The 17,186-nt window shown below is 42.2% G+C and overlaps 2 protein-coding genes across 3 annotated transcripts in view; one reads left to right on the forward strand and one right to left on the reverse strand.

Annotated features, from left to right (window-relative positions):
* ENPP1 (ectonucleotide pyrophosphatase/phosphodiesterase 1) overlaps window positions 1–6,134 on the reverse strand; it is a 53,907-nt gene extending 47,773 nt beyond the window's left edge. Inside the window, exon 1 of one of the 2 annotated variants that reach the window (XM_071740906.1) lies at window positions 5,903–6,134. In XM_071740906.1, coding sequence (XP_071597007.1) covers window positions 5,903–6,094 — 192 coding nt within the window. In that variant the 5' untranslated portion in view covers window positions 6,095–6,134. The remainder of the gene's footprint in view (window positions 1–5,902) is intronic. The other variant, XM_071740907.1, reaches the window with a different exon arrangement.
* MED23 (mediator complex subunit 23) overlaps window positions 1–17,186 on the forward strand; it is a 320,898-nt gene that overhangs the window by 217,754 nt on the left and 85,958 nt on the right. The gene's annotated exons all lie outside the window — the stretch shown is intronic.

The following is a 17,186-nucleotide window of genomic DNA, read 5'->3' on the forward strand; positions in this document are numbered from 1 at the left end:
ACAAGTGACACAGTTGGGCATATTTCAGCCTGTTCCAAGCTCTACACTCCAGCTGCAATCCAGGAAGCCAGAAGCACTCACACATTGCACTCTGAGGGAGTGACCAAAACCTTCCAGATGGTTTAAATCCTCCAAGCTCAGCTACACGAGTATCTTGCAGCTTGTCCTGAACTAACATGCTGTTCTGTCTGTGCTGAAAGCAATACCTAAACTAAACAGCTCAAAGTGAGAGGAGGTGTGCTTAGCTAAGTCACAATCACACCATGGCACATTCACACCCAGATTCAACATAATTTGGCAATAAAATTTAAAATTAGTTTTGAGTACAATTTTAAACAAATGCAGTCCATGCTCTCCCTTGGGGAAGATTCTTATGTAAGTGGAATTTTTTTTTTTTTTAAGCCCCAACTCTCCTAAGTGTTTCTTCAGATATTCTTCATAACTTATCAGCTACTCTCATGTAGGACAGGATAGGCTGACAAGCCCTGTGAAGTAAACTGCAAGTAAAGCAAGAATATAGATTAACCCTGGAAACCTTCCAGAGTTAAAATAGCTACATATTTCTAAGCTTTTTACTGCATGAGAGCAAGACTATGATTTTTGTCTTCAACACCCAACATGAAGGTACCCACTCGAAGGGTGAAAAAAAAAAAAACCTGTGGATTTACAGCTCCTTGTCTAGAATGAGAATTATTTGCCTAGTCTTCTTTTAAAAATTAGTTGACTGAAGAGAAACATGAAATTCACCAAGCCCTATTTTATTAAATTGGCTAACAATGTAACTTATAGTTACAACTTTATTGTAATTAGATACAATTACAATACTAACAACAAATAAAATTTTAAAAATCTTGTCAAATGCTATTTTTTGCAGTGTCTTCAGAATTCAAAACAAGCTTGCTTCCAAACACTGGAATAGAGAGTTTTCTACAAAATATTAAAATATTGGAAATTGGCCAAGAACTGCTTTAGTATTTCTGAACCAAAAAGCACTTAAGTCTCTTTAAACTAGAGTCATCCTGTAACAGTCATTTATTACCTCATATTTCACCAAAGGATGTTTGATGCTAAAAATATTTAAATTGCCCAACAGTGAACCACTAATTTTACTTTATTAATGTTAAACTGCGTGGAGTTTCTTGGAACACAAAAGCTCCATCCAGCACTCTTACAGGAGCAAGTAATTTCAGGGATGACTTTTCCTTACTGAAAAGGAAAAGGTAAGGTGCATAAAGCAAAAAAAAAAAAAAAAAAGCTGAAATTAAATTATTTTCTATGGGGCAAAAAAGATCAGAGGAAAGGATAAACATGGCACCCAAGACTCCCAAACTTGGGCATAAAGTACAGTGTCCTTGAACCCAGTACTTGAGAATTAACTGATAACCATAAAAACACCCATGCTGAAGTTGGCTAATGTCAATAATCATGAAACAAACAAGATCTGGTTACAGACTTTTTCCTGTCATTGTCCTCCCTCTCCTCACATGAGTTACATTAATCCCCAAGCATAAAGGGAAAATCCATTAATTTGGGACCAGCTTTCTACCCAGTCTTTCCCTGGGCATCAAGACCACATAGCAAGTGCACAGCAGCAGAAGACAGATGAGTTCATCCAATAATCACACCCCACTCAGGAGCCCAAACTGGAAACAAGAACAAGTCTTTGAAGTGTCTGGGTCAGCACAGCACTTCAAGTCCAACTCATTTCCCACTTGCTCTCTCACCAAGTACTCCTCATCTTCCCTTCTGCAATAGTAGATGCAGAGAGAAAACAAAATTAAGCCGGCAAGTTTATCAAATAAAGAATTACATAGATATTTTGCATCTTTTCTGAAAAAATAATATAGAAATGCTTTATTTAAAAAATACCAGCTTATACAAAGCTTTGGGCATCTTCAAACGTGTAGGAGGAAAACAATCAGCATTAAAATAACCAAACAGGGACATAATTTTTGAGACACCTACTTAAGAAAAGGTTGTTTCCACACCATCTTTGTGGGGGAAGAAAAAAAAACAAACCAATCAAAAAAACCAAACATGCACACCTACAGCTGGCTTCAAACCCCTGACATAGCACACCCATCTTTCCCTGTACCAGCAGAAAGTCAGCAGCTATTTTGGAAGAAAGTGGTGAAACACTTTCAGGACAACATTCCAGGTGGGATCTAACAAGTGCTGAGTATAAGGAAAAATAATTTCTTTCTACCAGTCCCTGGGTATAGCCCAGCACACTTATCTTTCAGTGCTAGATCAAGAGACAACCAAGCTCAGTGCAAAGTCTCCCAAGGATGCCATCTTTATCACAGTATCCTTCACTGGCTTCAGATCACAGGTGATTACAAGGCTTTGTCCCACGCACTGCCTTAGTCTGATTCTCAGGCTGATAAAGAGCTCACTAACCATCCAAAAGAAAAGGTAACCAAACCTACAGGACTGCAACCACGTTGCATGGATTGCTTCTCACTGCACTTGCTGCCAGCTGCAAAACACAAAGCAGCTTTCTGGAAGTAGGCAGCAAGAGTTACACTGTCTTAATTTGTTAAGTAAAACTGCTTTAATTCACAGGTATTACACGAGTTGTTCCTACTCTTTGCGCACTGCAGAAAGCAATTCAGAAGACTCTTTAATGCTTGACATGAATCGTGAATAACACACTACTCTTAAAAACAAAAAAACAAAAAAAAAAAACAAAAAAAAACCCCACACACCACAACCTGAACTGCCTTAATGAAAAGTACAAGGCAAAACTAATCCCAGACTCACAACTATTTTAAGTGTATTCCCACAGCTTCTGTTTAAAGCTTCACAATTTACTACCTTTATGTGCTCTGGAATGCTTAAGTTACTCTTTTGATAAAGATATTCAAAGTGTTGGTTTCCTGTAAAGATTTCAGGTAAAGTCCACATTATTTTTCTATATTCACAACATCTCAAGCTGCAAAAAACTCCTTGAGAAATTTTCTGACAAAAGTGTCAGTTTAAATGATTTTTCCAATTCTGAAACTGTTTAAAAGAAACACTGCCTATTTTGTTACCTTTCCCTCAATGTTTCAGCTGTTACAAATGCATGGAAAAATTTGTTTTATTGGAATGAGTGAATCAGACCAAAATGTAACGCCTGAGACTCACTGCAAGCTGGAAGAGAAAACCTCAAACCTAAGCAAGAGTGACACTGCTCTTGGTCAGCAACACGCTGCTCAGTCACACATTGGCAGCAGGGCAGCCTTGGAGAGGCTACAAAGAGGCAGACACCAGTGGGGCCATGAGGGACAAAAGTTAGCAGTTCAGAAAATGGGCAAGACACTAAATGAAAAGCTGTGCACAGAAGTTACATAAATAGATAAAATTATCATCTCTCACAGTTACTTAAAGATGGATGTTTTCATTCTGTTGTCTTAGGTCAGCATCATGGGTTAGTAAACCCCTGTGGGCTTGTTTCACCATTTGGGGAATCCTTCCTGTGTAACTGCAACAGAAGAAAAAACTGCATGGCATGAAAACCTACAGCTGAACTAAAATTAAGGTTGCCACAACAAGCTCTGGTAGAAGTGAAGGTGACTCTATACCACTTCTCTACCTCCATCCTCCCTCAACCTTAATTAACAAGTACAGCCATTTAGCACAGAGGCTTCTGGAGCAACCAACAAAACCCTTGGGTACAGTCCACATGGTACAATATTTTTTACATGCAAACTGCAGTTCCTCTCTACAGTGGTGAGGTCAGCTTATGGACAGAAGCTGGGGACATCGAGGTTGTGTTCACAAACTGTACAGATACCTACGAGTAGCAGGCACGCAAGCAGGAACAGGGAAAGAAGGAAATTATGTGCTTTCAAGAAAAATGAAAAAAGTAACACAAGTATTCTCTCATCACCAGAAATGCACTTACCAATTTTTACAAAAAATTCAACAAACTTAGCTGAAATCAGATTATTTTTATTGACCAAAGTAAAGGAGGCAATGGTGCATGCAAATAGGGTAGATACACCTAGGGTGGATATGCTGATCCACACAGTGTCAGTGCTTTAGTTTCACATTGCCCAACATAAATTACCAGATGTCTGCTCACTTTTCTTACATCGAGATGACATCAGCAATGCATTATAAAATACATTGGCTTGTGAGAAAGAACTCTCATTTCTAGCTCCAGCTTTCCATTTTCTAACATGATGCTGATGTTAAACACATTCTTGTTTTACTCAATCCAGTATCATCAGCAGTATTTAAATTTTTTTTCAAGTACTCTCTGAATATTTCAAGTTATCTCAGTGTCCGCAATGGCTGAAAACAATGCTGTGTGGTCATTTATATTTAGAAGTTTTAAATTATTTCTGTATAGATGACAAATACTTCACTTTGACAATTTAGTCAGGAATTTAGATGAATGTTTTGACAATTCTCAGGGAACAGCTATGGTTTGAAAAATAATAACATAGTTCAGTAAGTACCTGCAAGCACTTTAACTTATACTCAACTTAAGAATGAAGTGGTTATGTATCTCTAAAATTCCATTGCATTACAGACTGAAAGGCTTCAAATACTATATTATTATTTTTCACTATAACTACCTACCTCTAAGGCTGAAAATAGCTGGACTGTTTTTACCATTCAACTGCAACTCTTATGGCACAACTTACCCTCCTGAAAATAAAGTAATAAACTAAACTACAAGCCACTAACTTCATTTAAGAGGACTTTTGATCAGAACAGTTTCCAATAAAAACTCTAGATGGAGACAACCACAGACCATTACATGAACTTTGATATTTCTCCTCTAATGTTCTGACAAACTTGGACATGAAATTTACAACCCATTACATCAGAAGTTATGACCAACACCTAGTTGCTACAATATGATGGATGGCTCATTTGAAACTGTAACAGGATTACAAAGCTGTAGGTAATTATGGAAAGGCACCTCCATCTTTACACTTTAATGTATCAAGAGGATTACTTATGGATATAGGTGCAGGTAATAAGTCTGCTGCAGCTGTACTGAAGCTTCCTTCCAAAAATGCTGCAGTTCTTTCACCTTGATAATGGTTTTAGTCTCATAATGATCACTCCAGGAAGTCTGGAAGGTCTTATTTCCACATCTCTACAGGGAGGATAATTATAATACAGCAGCGTGGCTAAAACTGGAAAGTGACCTACCTGCTAACAATGGCTTTGCCCACCAGGGCCTCCAAACCAGGGCTGAGTGCCTCCAAGCACCCCTTGGAGACAACTTTCACTCTACAGCACTTCAAAATGAGGGGAAAATCAGTTTTTATACTTTCTCTGCCCTGTCAGCTCTTAAAATCTCTTTTACTTTTTCCAGCCAAATTTTCCTGCTTAAACACGTTTTTGGTTTGGTTTGGGTTTGTTTTTTTTTTCCCCTTGCGTGTTCCTGACACCAAACACCTAAAACCACAGGATGGAATACGTGACAACCATTAGCACTACACAAGAACCGAGACCATTCAACCCGCAGCGTTATCAAGAGAGTAAAATAAATCCACTGAAACTTCCTCCCCCCCTTAACCCTTTCAGGGAGGCTGCTGCCTGTAGGCGATAACCCACAAGCCCCACTCCTCCCGAAGCTCCTTCCCGAGACAGAGAGGGAGGAGCCGTCCCCGGGCACCCCGAGGGCCCACGGGGGTTTCCCTGCCCCACTGCCGCTCCAGACGGGCGGGAGAGACCCCTCTCCTCCCTCCCGTCCCCGGGAGGCTCGGGGGGCCCCTCCGGGTCAACCCTCTCCCGGGGTGGGGTCCATGTGCCGCCCCCGGCCCGGCGGCCGCCACACCTGCCCCAGCCGCACCTGCCCTCACCTCAGGCACCCTCCGCCCCGCTGAGCCCGGGCCGTGGTCTGACACCCACTCCCCGACCGCCGCCAGAACTGCGGGCGCCCTCAGCCCCTTACCAGGGAGAGCACTTTGTAGGTGTTGGGGTCCTTGCTCTTACCACCCGGAGCTTTCTCCGGCTCCTCGGCCACCTCCATGGCCGGCAGCATGGGCACGGCCGCAGCCTGCAGCCCGCCATCGGCCGCCCCTATCCCGCCGAGGTGTTCCTCAAGAGCTTTCCCCACCGCCGCTTGCTGCCCGTTACCCTGCATGGTCCCCGCAGCTCTACCCTTTGCCCGCCGCCGACTCGGCTTTTTATTGGCGTGGCGGCCCAGACCCGGACCCGGCCCCGCCCAGCCCGGGAACCCGCGGCCCCCGCTCCCCCGCCGGCAGCCGTGTTTACCAGCCAGCGGAGAAAGTTTCCGCTGCGCGACCCTCACCGCGGTATGCGGGCGGAGGCGGTGCCGCGGCCTTCCCCGAACCCGCCCGTCGGCCCTGGCACAGGTGTGCGCGGGGGCGGGGGGTACCGGTACTGGTGCCGGTAGAATCACGCAGGCAGCCCCCGGTGCGTGTTTGCATCCCGAGCTCTGCTCGTCGGTGCTTTATTGCCGGCTTCTGGGGCTTTTCTCTCTCTCTCTCTCTCTCTCTGCTTCGCCCCTTCCTGGGGAGGGGGCTTCACCTCCCGCCCACCGTGTGCTCGCTGGGCCCCGCGGAAACGCCCTCCGGGGGGCTTCGGGTGCGGGGGTTCAGGAGGCAGCTGCATTGCCCTTCCAGGGGACAATTCTTCTAATTTGGGGTGACTTGGGTTAACTGATGCCAGGCCAGGCCGTGCTCGGAGGCTGAAAGTGTCATTAGGACGCGGTTCACCTTTGGGTCCCCTCGCGGGGTTTGTGTTTTGATCGGCGCCGCGATGCTCCGTTGTCCTCCTGCCACTCGTTCTCACCCAAGTTCTGCTGGGCAAGGTGGGGAGGTGAGCTGACGGCATTCTTACCGACCCTGTCTGCCCGTGAGGAAAGCCAGTTTGACCGGCGTGTGTGGGTATGGCTGTCACTGCTGCCCCCAGGGAACATATTACTCTTCCTCTGAGAGATGTGGGAGTTTTCAGTAGCTTCAAGACTCACAAAGTATGCTTAAGATCAAAATTGCTAAAAGTACTCATTTTCCATTATTTCTCAAGTTATTGTAATATGTATAATTAAGAATACTGACTTTTGACTTACTCTTTAGTTGTAATGTGATAGTTTTCATCTCCTAGGGCTTGAGAAGTCTACAGCAGATTTATTTTAACTCAATTTATTCAGAAGATGGTGACACATCTATAGTTTCTGACTAAACCATATGGTTTCCTATGGTTAGAAGTAAATTTGCTTTGGGAATTATTTTGATCTGTGTCAAAATGTCGCTCTGTTTTTTGTTTTAGATAAGCTGCACAGTCAAGCTTGCCACAATTTTCCTTTAAAAATAATAGTAAAGATGAAGCACTTACAAAACTGCTGGTCTGTCGTGCTACTGCAGCTCACAGCATATTGAAGGTTACTGCAGAGCTGCTTGCATGTACCTGTTGGCATCTAATGAGGCTCCATGAATGCAGTCTTCTGGGTTGTTCATTCAGTAACTTAATTTATGGTTACTTTTCCATGTACATTCGTGGAACAACCTCAATATTATCATTTTTTTCTCTGTCAATACAAACAGTTAAGGTGCTTTATGCTAAGAGTGTAAAATAATTAACTAGCATGGAAAATAATTAACCTGCCACTGAGAAGCACACTCATGTCAGTTGACTGACAGGGTGTCGAGGGACTCTAGACAAGAGGAGAATGGAAAACCAGAGAGAACTAAGTTCTGATGCAGAAGAAATTGGATGAAAAGTCTTTTCTGTTGAAATCTGGGAAAAGAGACAAAAATCTTTCCAATATTAAACCTTCAGAAATCTACAGATGCTTGCTTGATCTCTTTGGGGGGAGATCGTTAAATAGCAGTCAATACAATTTTAACAAATCTGTGACAAGAGACGTCATTGTGCAATAAGTTAATTGCAGGGATTAGTGAGGGTGCAAATCCAAATTTCAAAGAATTGGCTGTGGCCATTTCAACAGAGACTGAGAAAGCTTTTGAGGAAGCCAGGGCTGCTACCAGCACAGCTGCCAGCTCCAGCTGTGACTGGGTCAGGCTGACTCACCAAATGTCAAAGGAGAACAGCAGCAACACCAGTTTCATGCTTCCAGGCATTATCTGTAAAAGGGAATAATCGGAGATTATCAATTTTAAGTTATTATTTGGCTTTTAGCAGCTTCAGGGAAGACAAACAAATTTAAAAGAGAAAGGTAAACACAGGGAGTTTTCCATGCTGCTGACACGTCAGAGCTTCTGACACTTGGTTTTTGTTTTTATCTCAGTAAATCTCCATGCTTGTTTCTGGCCAGCAGGACTAGGGAAGTGATTGTCCCTCAGTACTGGGCACTGATGAGACTGCACACTGGGGACTGTGTTCAGATTTTAGCAGATCCAAAGAGCAACAACACTGGTGAGGGGTCTTGAGCCCAAGTTTTATGAGGAGCAGCTGAGGAAGCTGGGGTTGTTGAGCCTGGAAAAAGGGCAGCTGAGGGGAGACCTTATGCAACCTCTGCAACTACCTGAGAAGAGTTTATAGTGACGTGGGTATGGGTCTCTTCTCCCCAGTAACAAGTGACAGAGCAAGAGGAAACAGCCTCAAGTTCTGATAGGAGAGGTTTAGATTGGGTATTAGGAAAAATTTATTTACTGAAAGTGTTGTCAAGGACTGGAACTGGCCACCCAGGGAAGTGGTTGAGTCACCATCCCTGGAGGTATTTAAAAGATGTGTCAATGTGGTGCTTAGAGACATGATTTAGTGGTGGAGTTGGCAGTGGTAGGTTTATGGTTGGATTTGATGATTTCAAAGGTCTTTTCCAACCAAAAAAAAAAAAAATCTATGATTTTATAAACAACAAATATCTGCATAACCTTCATCTGACCCCAGTTTGTGAGGTGGCTATGGCACAAACAGGAACTATGGGCTAGCTACAGAAGGTGTAGATTGTACTTTGCTGCATGAGTGGTTTTTCTGCTTACTCCAGCCAGAGTGTGGAGACCCTTGCTGCTCTCACAACAGGAGGACAGACTGAGCTTGCAGGCAGAGAAGTCTCATCATGCAAGGTTGCCTGTAATAATCAGTTCCAGGCCAGCTGGGTCTTGAACCTTAAATTTCCCTATAAACCTTCTCCCAGCAGTTGGTGGTTGTGGTGACTGTTTCGTGTTGCTTTGTCTCTAATCCCCAGCAAAATTTCTGTAGCCATAGAAACTAGCAGGCCCACAGAAGCCAGGAGCTCCACAAGTTCTAAAAGCCTCAAGCTGGTTGTTAAGGAGCATTGATGCTCAATGTAATACTTGACTGTCCAGCTCATGGAGCTAATGAAGCTCTGTTTCTCAGCTCCTGCTGTGCAGACTTCTTTGAATCATAGAATCATAGAATTGGCTGGGTTGGAAGGGACCTCAGAGATCATCAAGTCCAACCGTTGATCCACCGCTGCGGTTGCTAGACTATGGCACTGAGTGCCACATCCAGTCTCTTTTTAAATGTCTCCAGGGACAGAGAGTCCACCACTTCACTGGGCAGCCCATTCCAATGTCTGATCACCCTCTCTGTAAAGAAATTCTTTCTAATATCTAACCTAAACCTCCCCTGGCACAACTTGAGACCATGCCCTCTTGTCTTGCTGAGGGTTGCCTGGGAAAAGAGACCAACCCCCCCCTGGCTACCCCCTCCTTTCAGGGAGTTGTAGAGAGTGATGAGGTCTCCTCTGAGCCTCCTCCAGGCTGAACAGCCCCAGCTCCCTCAGTCTCTCCTCATAGGATCTGTGCTTGAGTCCTTTCACCAGCCTGGTTGCCCTCCTTTGGACCTGCTCTAGGACCTCAATATCCTTCCTGAACTGAGGGGCCCAGAACTGGACACAGTACTCGAGGTGTGGCCTCACCAGCACTGAGTACAGGGGCAGAATCCCTTCCCTGGACCTGCTGGCCACGCTGTTCCTGATACAGGCCAGGAGCCATTGGCCTTCTTGGCTACCTGGGCACACTGCTGGCTCATGTTCAGCTTCCTGTCAATCCAGACTCCCAGGTCCCTTTCTGCCTGGCTGCTCTCAGCCACCCTGTGCCCATCCTGGAGCTCCCCATGGGGTTGTTGTGGCCAAAGTGCAGGACCCGGCACTTGGCCTTCTTGAACCTCATCCCGTTGGAATCAACCCAACTCTCCAGGCTGTCCAGGTCCCTCTGCAGAGCCCTCCTGCCTTCCAGCTGATCCACACTCCCCCCCAGCTTAGTGTCTGCGAATTTGCTGATGGTGGACTCAATCCCTTCATCTAAATCATCAATAAAGATATTAAACAGGACCGGGCCCAACACTGATCCCTGGGGGACACCACTAGTGACCGGCCGCCAACTGGATGCAGCACCATTACATGAGAGCTGCATTGTAAACTATCCTAAAAATCAATGAGAAACTAGCAGTTGTCTTAGTTTTAGAGATACCTTCATGAGCAGGTTTTGTTTGGGTTTTTTTAGCATTCAAAGTATGTCTAAAACTTTATGAAAATATAAGAAATCCTTAATCAAAGTGACAAATGAAACTGGAGGTGTATCTGTAACTGTTTTATTGTGTCTGGCAGTAATGCTTAAAATGAAGACATGAATGCCATTGACACATGCCATATGGACACATAAAACTGTGTGGACTGAACTGTGTTTTTCAGGTTTATATCTGTAAAAACAGCATCAAGGGTGGCTGAGTAAAGATCCAAGACTCAAGGGCAAGGTAAAGTTTCAAGACACACATTGCAAGACTCAGGTTCTAAGCTTTCCATAACATTGTCTCTTTGTTGGAAAAAAATTTAGAAATGCTTAGGCCTTTATAACAACTTGTTCCAGAAGTTGTTGATGTTGCTGTCCAAAATGCCCATTTTGGTAGGTGCACAAAGGAAGATTTATTTCTCTGTTTGCAAAGAATTACCCATTTTTTGGCTGGTTTACTGATCTTCTAGAAAAATATGATCTAAGCATAATAAACTGATCACCTGATATTTCCTGTATCATTGAAAAAATGGCATAATCCTGCCTCCTTTCAGTCTTAGTTTGGCATCGTTTGTTGCAAATGCAATAACTGCTAATCTAACAGTTGTCAGATTGCTGGCAACAATACAAACAAACAATTAAAAACTTGTTTTAGCAATTGGAAATACTTGCTTGACAGTGATTGCCTGTCTCTTTATGCTATATAAAACTGCTTTGATTTGATAATATAAAAAAAATGTGTAAACACTTTTAAACTGTAAAATTCTAACATAATGCCAGTGTAATGGCAGTATTTGATGGGAAGCACAGTAAGTTTGAATAATATAATGATACCCAAGCAGATGTTCATTATACTATTTTTAGCATAATGAATAACATCAGCATGTTGTCTAACAAACACAGTTTTAGTGCTTAATCTGTCAACCATATGTAAGTGGTCTGCACAAGGCAAGCCTATTACTAGGATGAATACTTTTGTACCTCCAGTGGAATGTAGGGTGGTAGGGTGTTCACCAACAAGAAGGAGGGGGGAAAAAAAAAAAGTACTGGTAAGAAGCCTGGTGGATGAGAAGCTTGACATGAGCAGTGTGCAATTGCAGCCCAGAAAGCCAGCTGTGTCCTGGGCTGCATCAAAAAAAGTGTGGCCAGCAGATCAAGGGAGGTGATTCTTCCCCTCTACTCTGGTCTCATGGGACTCCACCTGGAGTACTGTGTCCAGTTCTGGGGTCACCAACACAAGAAGGACATGGAGCTCTTGGATCAAGTCTAGAGGAGGGCCACATAGATGATCAGAGGACTGGAGCACCTCTCTTAGGAGGACAGACAGAGTGTGTCAAGTTTTAACACTGGGCTGGCAATTGACCAAATGACAGATGCTCTCTTTTAATCCCCCTCCCTCTGTGATAAAGAAAGGAGAGAGAATAAGGGAGAGAGGCTTATGGGTTGAAAACTAAACCTCACAGCTTTAATGTAACTTTAATGATAAGAAGGAAAAGTCATTAATTATATACAAGTATACATAAAAATGATACCACGTTCCTCCCTCCTTTCCCCCCCCCCCTCTCCCCCAATAATTCTCACATCACCACTGAGGCTGCAGGGCAGCCCTGGCAAAGCCCAGGCTGGACTCCTGGAATCAGCAGATTCAGAGTGGCAGGGACCAGAACCACAGGCAGATGAATGGACAGAATCCTCCCAGGATGCCAAAGAAAACAGGAAGAGGCAAAGAAGGGGTTGACCCTCATGATCCCTCAGATTTATACCAAGTATGACAATACGGGATGGAATACTCCATTTGGTCAATTTTGGTCACCTGTCTTGACTGCCCTTCCCTAAAGGAGGGTTGCAGGTGTGACTTTCTCTTTCTGGAGTACGAGAAAGTTTGGGGGGGAGGGTGTTTGAACTAGAGGATCTTTAAGGTGCCTTCCAACTGAAATCATTATATGAAACTGTGATACTGTGTTAATGTAACTAGCCTAGTGGTTTCCCAAAGACCTGAAGGGTCAATGCAATGCTGCTTCTAGTGAGATCAAAAGCAATGCTTTCAAACCTGAGAGTAGGTTGGTACTGTAACATCCACCCCAGCTATCAGGTGATTTAAAGAAGATAAAGCATTAAATGTTAAATGCTGTGTTACAATGTAAGCTAGATAAATAAACACAAGGCTTACTTGTGTTCTCATCGACAGTGGTCTCTCCATGGTATTGACATGCTACAGTCAATGCCTCTTTCACTTCCTGCCTTATAACCCATTTTTTGTTAAGACATCTTTAGTAAACTGGTAATTCAGAAGGTAACATAAAAAGGTCACTGTGAAATGACATTGACCCTGAATCTGTGAGATGTTTTCCTAAAGCCCAGCCTTACCACCATAAATCACATGGAGAAATCTCCTAACTTCTCATTGACTTTTCATAACTCAAAATGAAAAAGATTCAGTAAAAAAAAAAAAAAAAAAAAAAAAAAAAAGGATTTCCAAATAGATGGTCAAATGGGGACAGAGAATTGAAAAAATGCCTACAGAACTTCGGGGTGCACATCTTACATCAGACAGATCTATATTCCTAAATCATATAGACAGTTTTGAAATTCACCTTTACTTGTGTCTAAGAGCACAATTGCTGTATTAAATCAGGTTTAAAAAAAAGCCTTGGATCTGCAGTTGAGAAGACTTTTGGAACAGAGGAAAGATCTCCCGTTAAATACTGAGAAAAATTTTCACCATGTCTAATCACTTCGTGAACACATGCACACTTTTATCATCTACCTCATTCTACAGTAGGAAGTCTTGCAGTTTAATTATTGGGACCTGAAGAAATGCCTCTTTAAATTTTAGTATACCTTGTCATTATTTAAAATAAATAGGTCAATGCAATTTGAGAAAGTTCTATGCCTCACTACCTTTTACCTAAAAGCACATGCAAAGAATGCCAAGTTTATGTTTCACTGCTGGAGCAACATCTATTTCATATGAACGTACTAAAATGTCACTAAAATAAGATTCTGAAAAATGTCTTTACTTTTGAAAGTACCCAGAATAATGCTTTGAGACTGGCTGCTCTGAACTATAATGAAAAAAAAAAAATGTTATTTTCACAATGCAAGTTATTTCTTCCAGTGTTTAACAGGCCACAAATGATCCAGGAACTTGTTTCACATTTAAGAAAATATCTGGTATTGTAAAATATGATATTAATTAAATTCACACAAACAATTAAAACACTATGTGCAGGGATAATGAGAGAAGTGCCATTTGTTACTCCTTTCAAACAAAAAACCCACAAAAGACCAAGCCACTGAAGGCATGAGACAGGAGTTTGAACATTATTAACATTAAATTAACATCATTAGCATACTAGAGAAGTACAATGTTAAGACAAACTGGAAAACACTAGAGATAAAACTTAAAAGATCTTGATCTTGAGAGAAAAGCACCTGGGAGGAAAGAGAGTACAAGTAGTGTCTTTTTTTTTTTTTTTTTTTTTTTTTTTTTTCAATGATGCAGATGCTGTTTTTCATTAATCTGATTTTTGGTGCTGTATATGCAAGCATTATAAGCTTAAGAGATTGTCACATTCCTTAGAACAGAACACCTAATGAAAACGTTTTGGTGTCTGGATCAAATTTACTTTCTGTAAAATGACATCCATAAGGCTTCCAAGTAATTTTAATAGCTGTGGCATTTCTGTGCTTCAGAGCAGCAACAACAATAAATACTCCATCTTTATGGAATCTTGACCATCACAGCCTTCACTGGACATCTGGTTTTGCAATCCTGAGCAGTTTGTGCACAAAGACTTTTGAAAGCTCTTCAAGAAAACATCTGTTTATAAATTTGAATCAACCATTCATTCTAGAGCTCTAAAATGATCTTGAAGTAAACGGACTAGAATCATTCTCTCAGGAAGACTATAAATGTTTTCCAGCAGAAACAGCTATCTAACATTAGAGTCAAGAATAAATGCTTGTCCTTGCCCTGCCACATCAGTCTGTGCCCAAGTCCCTTGCTGTTGTGCATTTCCTGCTCAGCAGTTCTGCTTCTTCTGGCTTGATGTGACATGCAGAAAAATTCAACAGGTAGGGAAATCATCTCTAGTGGTAGAAAATGTTTGCACTCTTATCTCCAAACAGCATGAATGGATGTGATGTGACCAGCAAATGAGTTCACCCTAAGCCTCCTTCAAGTCTAGAATCTTCAATTCTGCCCTGTCACCCAGCTAACCTGTGCCTCTTCCACTTAGACTCACACAACAAAAAACTACCCAAGGAGATTCCAGGAGACATTTTAATATTTTTCTTTTGGTCTTCATTGTTTGCCCTCTCTGCATTTATGAGAACAGATCTTTAGAAATATTTATAAAAGTACAAGAGGATGTACACCATTGTTTCTGGTAAAGCTGCTTCAGAGTGGTAAACTGAAACCATTTCCTGGAATTTAGCCCATGTGGTATGCTCACCAGTGAAGAGGAAAAAATGCTTATTTAAATAAATGTTTTTTGGAAAATAAGTCCTTCAAGATGGCATCTCAAGGATGCAGTAGGTGTTCTGAGGAACACTGCATCCACCTCATTTTTTGAGAAGTCCCTATCAGGATACCTACTGCTGAATCCCTGCTCCTTTATGACCAGATCTAGGCACAGGCATCTTAAAAAGACCATCCAGAGATTCACCAGAGCTCAGGTTTGAGAACTCATGCTGTGGGGAATGCCAGGAAGTGCATTCTTCCAAGTTTGATGCAAGGTGCCCATGATCTTCAGGAGCCCAGAAGATCACAGGAGATCACAAATTCAAGCCACTACACTACTTTCAAAACATAACTTGTGTATGTAGATTTGAGCCATAATACTGTTGGTGGACAAAGAGAACTGAGGGTGAGGCTGACAGATCCCACCCAGGGAACATGTGTTAAACCATTCCTAAAGGGACACATGGTGAGTTAGTAAGTACTGGCTCCACGATCTGTGTAAAGGAGTAGTAAAACCAGAAGTAGCAGAAGTCTTCCTATCTCTACTGTTCTGCGGTCCAGCCTTCCTGTAGCCCATCAGAGAAGTGGAAAGCAACACTCCTGAATACTCGGGAAACAGAGTAACAAAAACCAGGTCTGTTACAAATAGAGAAGGCTCCTCTGCTGACTCCCAAGCCTGCACCGTGTATTTCAGGCAGCAGACTCTCCTCAGCCTTTTCGCTACTCAATCCACTATTTGTTCCAGTTTGCAAATTAATCTTCTGAGGAATAGAGTTAAGTATCCTTTATAAAACTCTCAGACAATTTATATTTATAGCTTCCCCCCCCCCCCTCCTGTTACCTGCATTGAAATAAATTGTCAATTCTCTTACATGGACATGCCACAGCCAGATTACCTTCAAATGTCAGAGGCATATTTTCTCATTTCATGCTTGTTTCCCTTACCGAACTTGTTTGTCCCCAGTTTTTCAGTAGTCTGTAACTTATGAGAAAGTCTGAATTAGTCAGAAGATATTGGCTAAGCATCACTAGCTGTAGGATATTGTAGATCACACTCTGCGCAAGTTTTTCCTTCTCATGAGCTCTTCCTGCTAAGAGTAAGAAGATGGAAAAAAGGAAAGTATCTGAAAAGGCAGATGTATGAAATTTACCTGAGAAAGACTTTGTACAGAGAAAAGCTTAAAAGCTAATTTTTATTCTATTATTTTTTCCTATTGATTTGATGTTTTGTAAGAAGATATGAAGAAAAAAACCCCACTTTTATCACCAGCCCTTGTAGGGATGTTTCTTCAGACTGTCACCATTTAAAAACTAATATGTTCAACCAAACCAAACTATGTATTTTAAGGGAGGTTGAATTGACTCAATCAGGATGTTAGCGGTGTCTACAAGTGAGTATCCCCTCACACCAGAAAGAAACATTGTGTATTTTTACTGAATGTTTATTTTCGTCTGGGGTTCCTTTTTCATGGAAAGTTCCACAAGCTCTGTGTACCACATATCGTGGCCACAGAGTTCAGCAGTTATTGGTAAATCAGTTTGTCTCAGACTACCCATTTAAGCATCTGAAGGGTTGCTTGTCTTGGGAAGGTATCTTCCTATAACACTTTGTGCGTCTTAACTCACCCACAGGGTTGTTGCACTGACTCACCCTGTGTCGTGATCCAGACAGCGCAGCATCCAGGAGACACAGATTGGACCCATTTCTTTCCTAAACTCCTTCTCAGAGAGGAGCCTATGTGTGGCTGGACCCAGCCTCGCCCTCCCAGGGACTGTGACTTAAATGTTACACGCTGAGGAAATGCTCAACCGTAATCTCTTGATTGTATCAGATGAAGGTGGAATTACACTCAAGGTCTGTATTTGAGTGTACAATTAGATTTAATTAGAACTGTGGAAGGAACAGCTCATAAAATCTGATACTTTGTTGCTATATATGCTGAGGCTGAGCAATCATAAAGGCTGATGATTTTGATCACAAAAATCACAGTACATGTATATTCAAGATGCACAACCTGGGCAAAAATTGTGGTAAGCCTCAAGTTACTTACTGATTTTAGGAAAGAGAAAGAGAGGGAACAGGGGGAAGAAGAGTTACAGAGCCAGCAGTGCCACTGCTTTTGTACTCTATTCAGTCCATGCTTTGTTTAAAAACAAAACCCCACATGCTAGCATATATTATTATTGTTTAGTTTCTCTCTTAGTTATTGGAAAATAGATATGAATGGAGTGGTTTTTGAGGATGTAAGGAAAATATTACTGTACTCCTTTGTATGCTTAAAGTCTCAAAGTACACTCCAGACATCTATCTT

The sequence above is a fragment of the Heliangelus exortis genome, chromosome 3 (genome assembly GCF_036169615.1).
Source record: "Heliangelus exortis chromosome 3, bHelExo1.hap1, whole genome shotgun sequence".
Lineage (NCBI taxonomy): Eukaryota > Metazoa > Chordata > Aves > Apodiformes > Trochilidae > Heliangelus > Heliangelus exortis.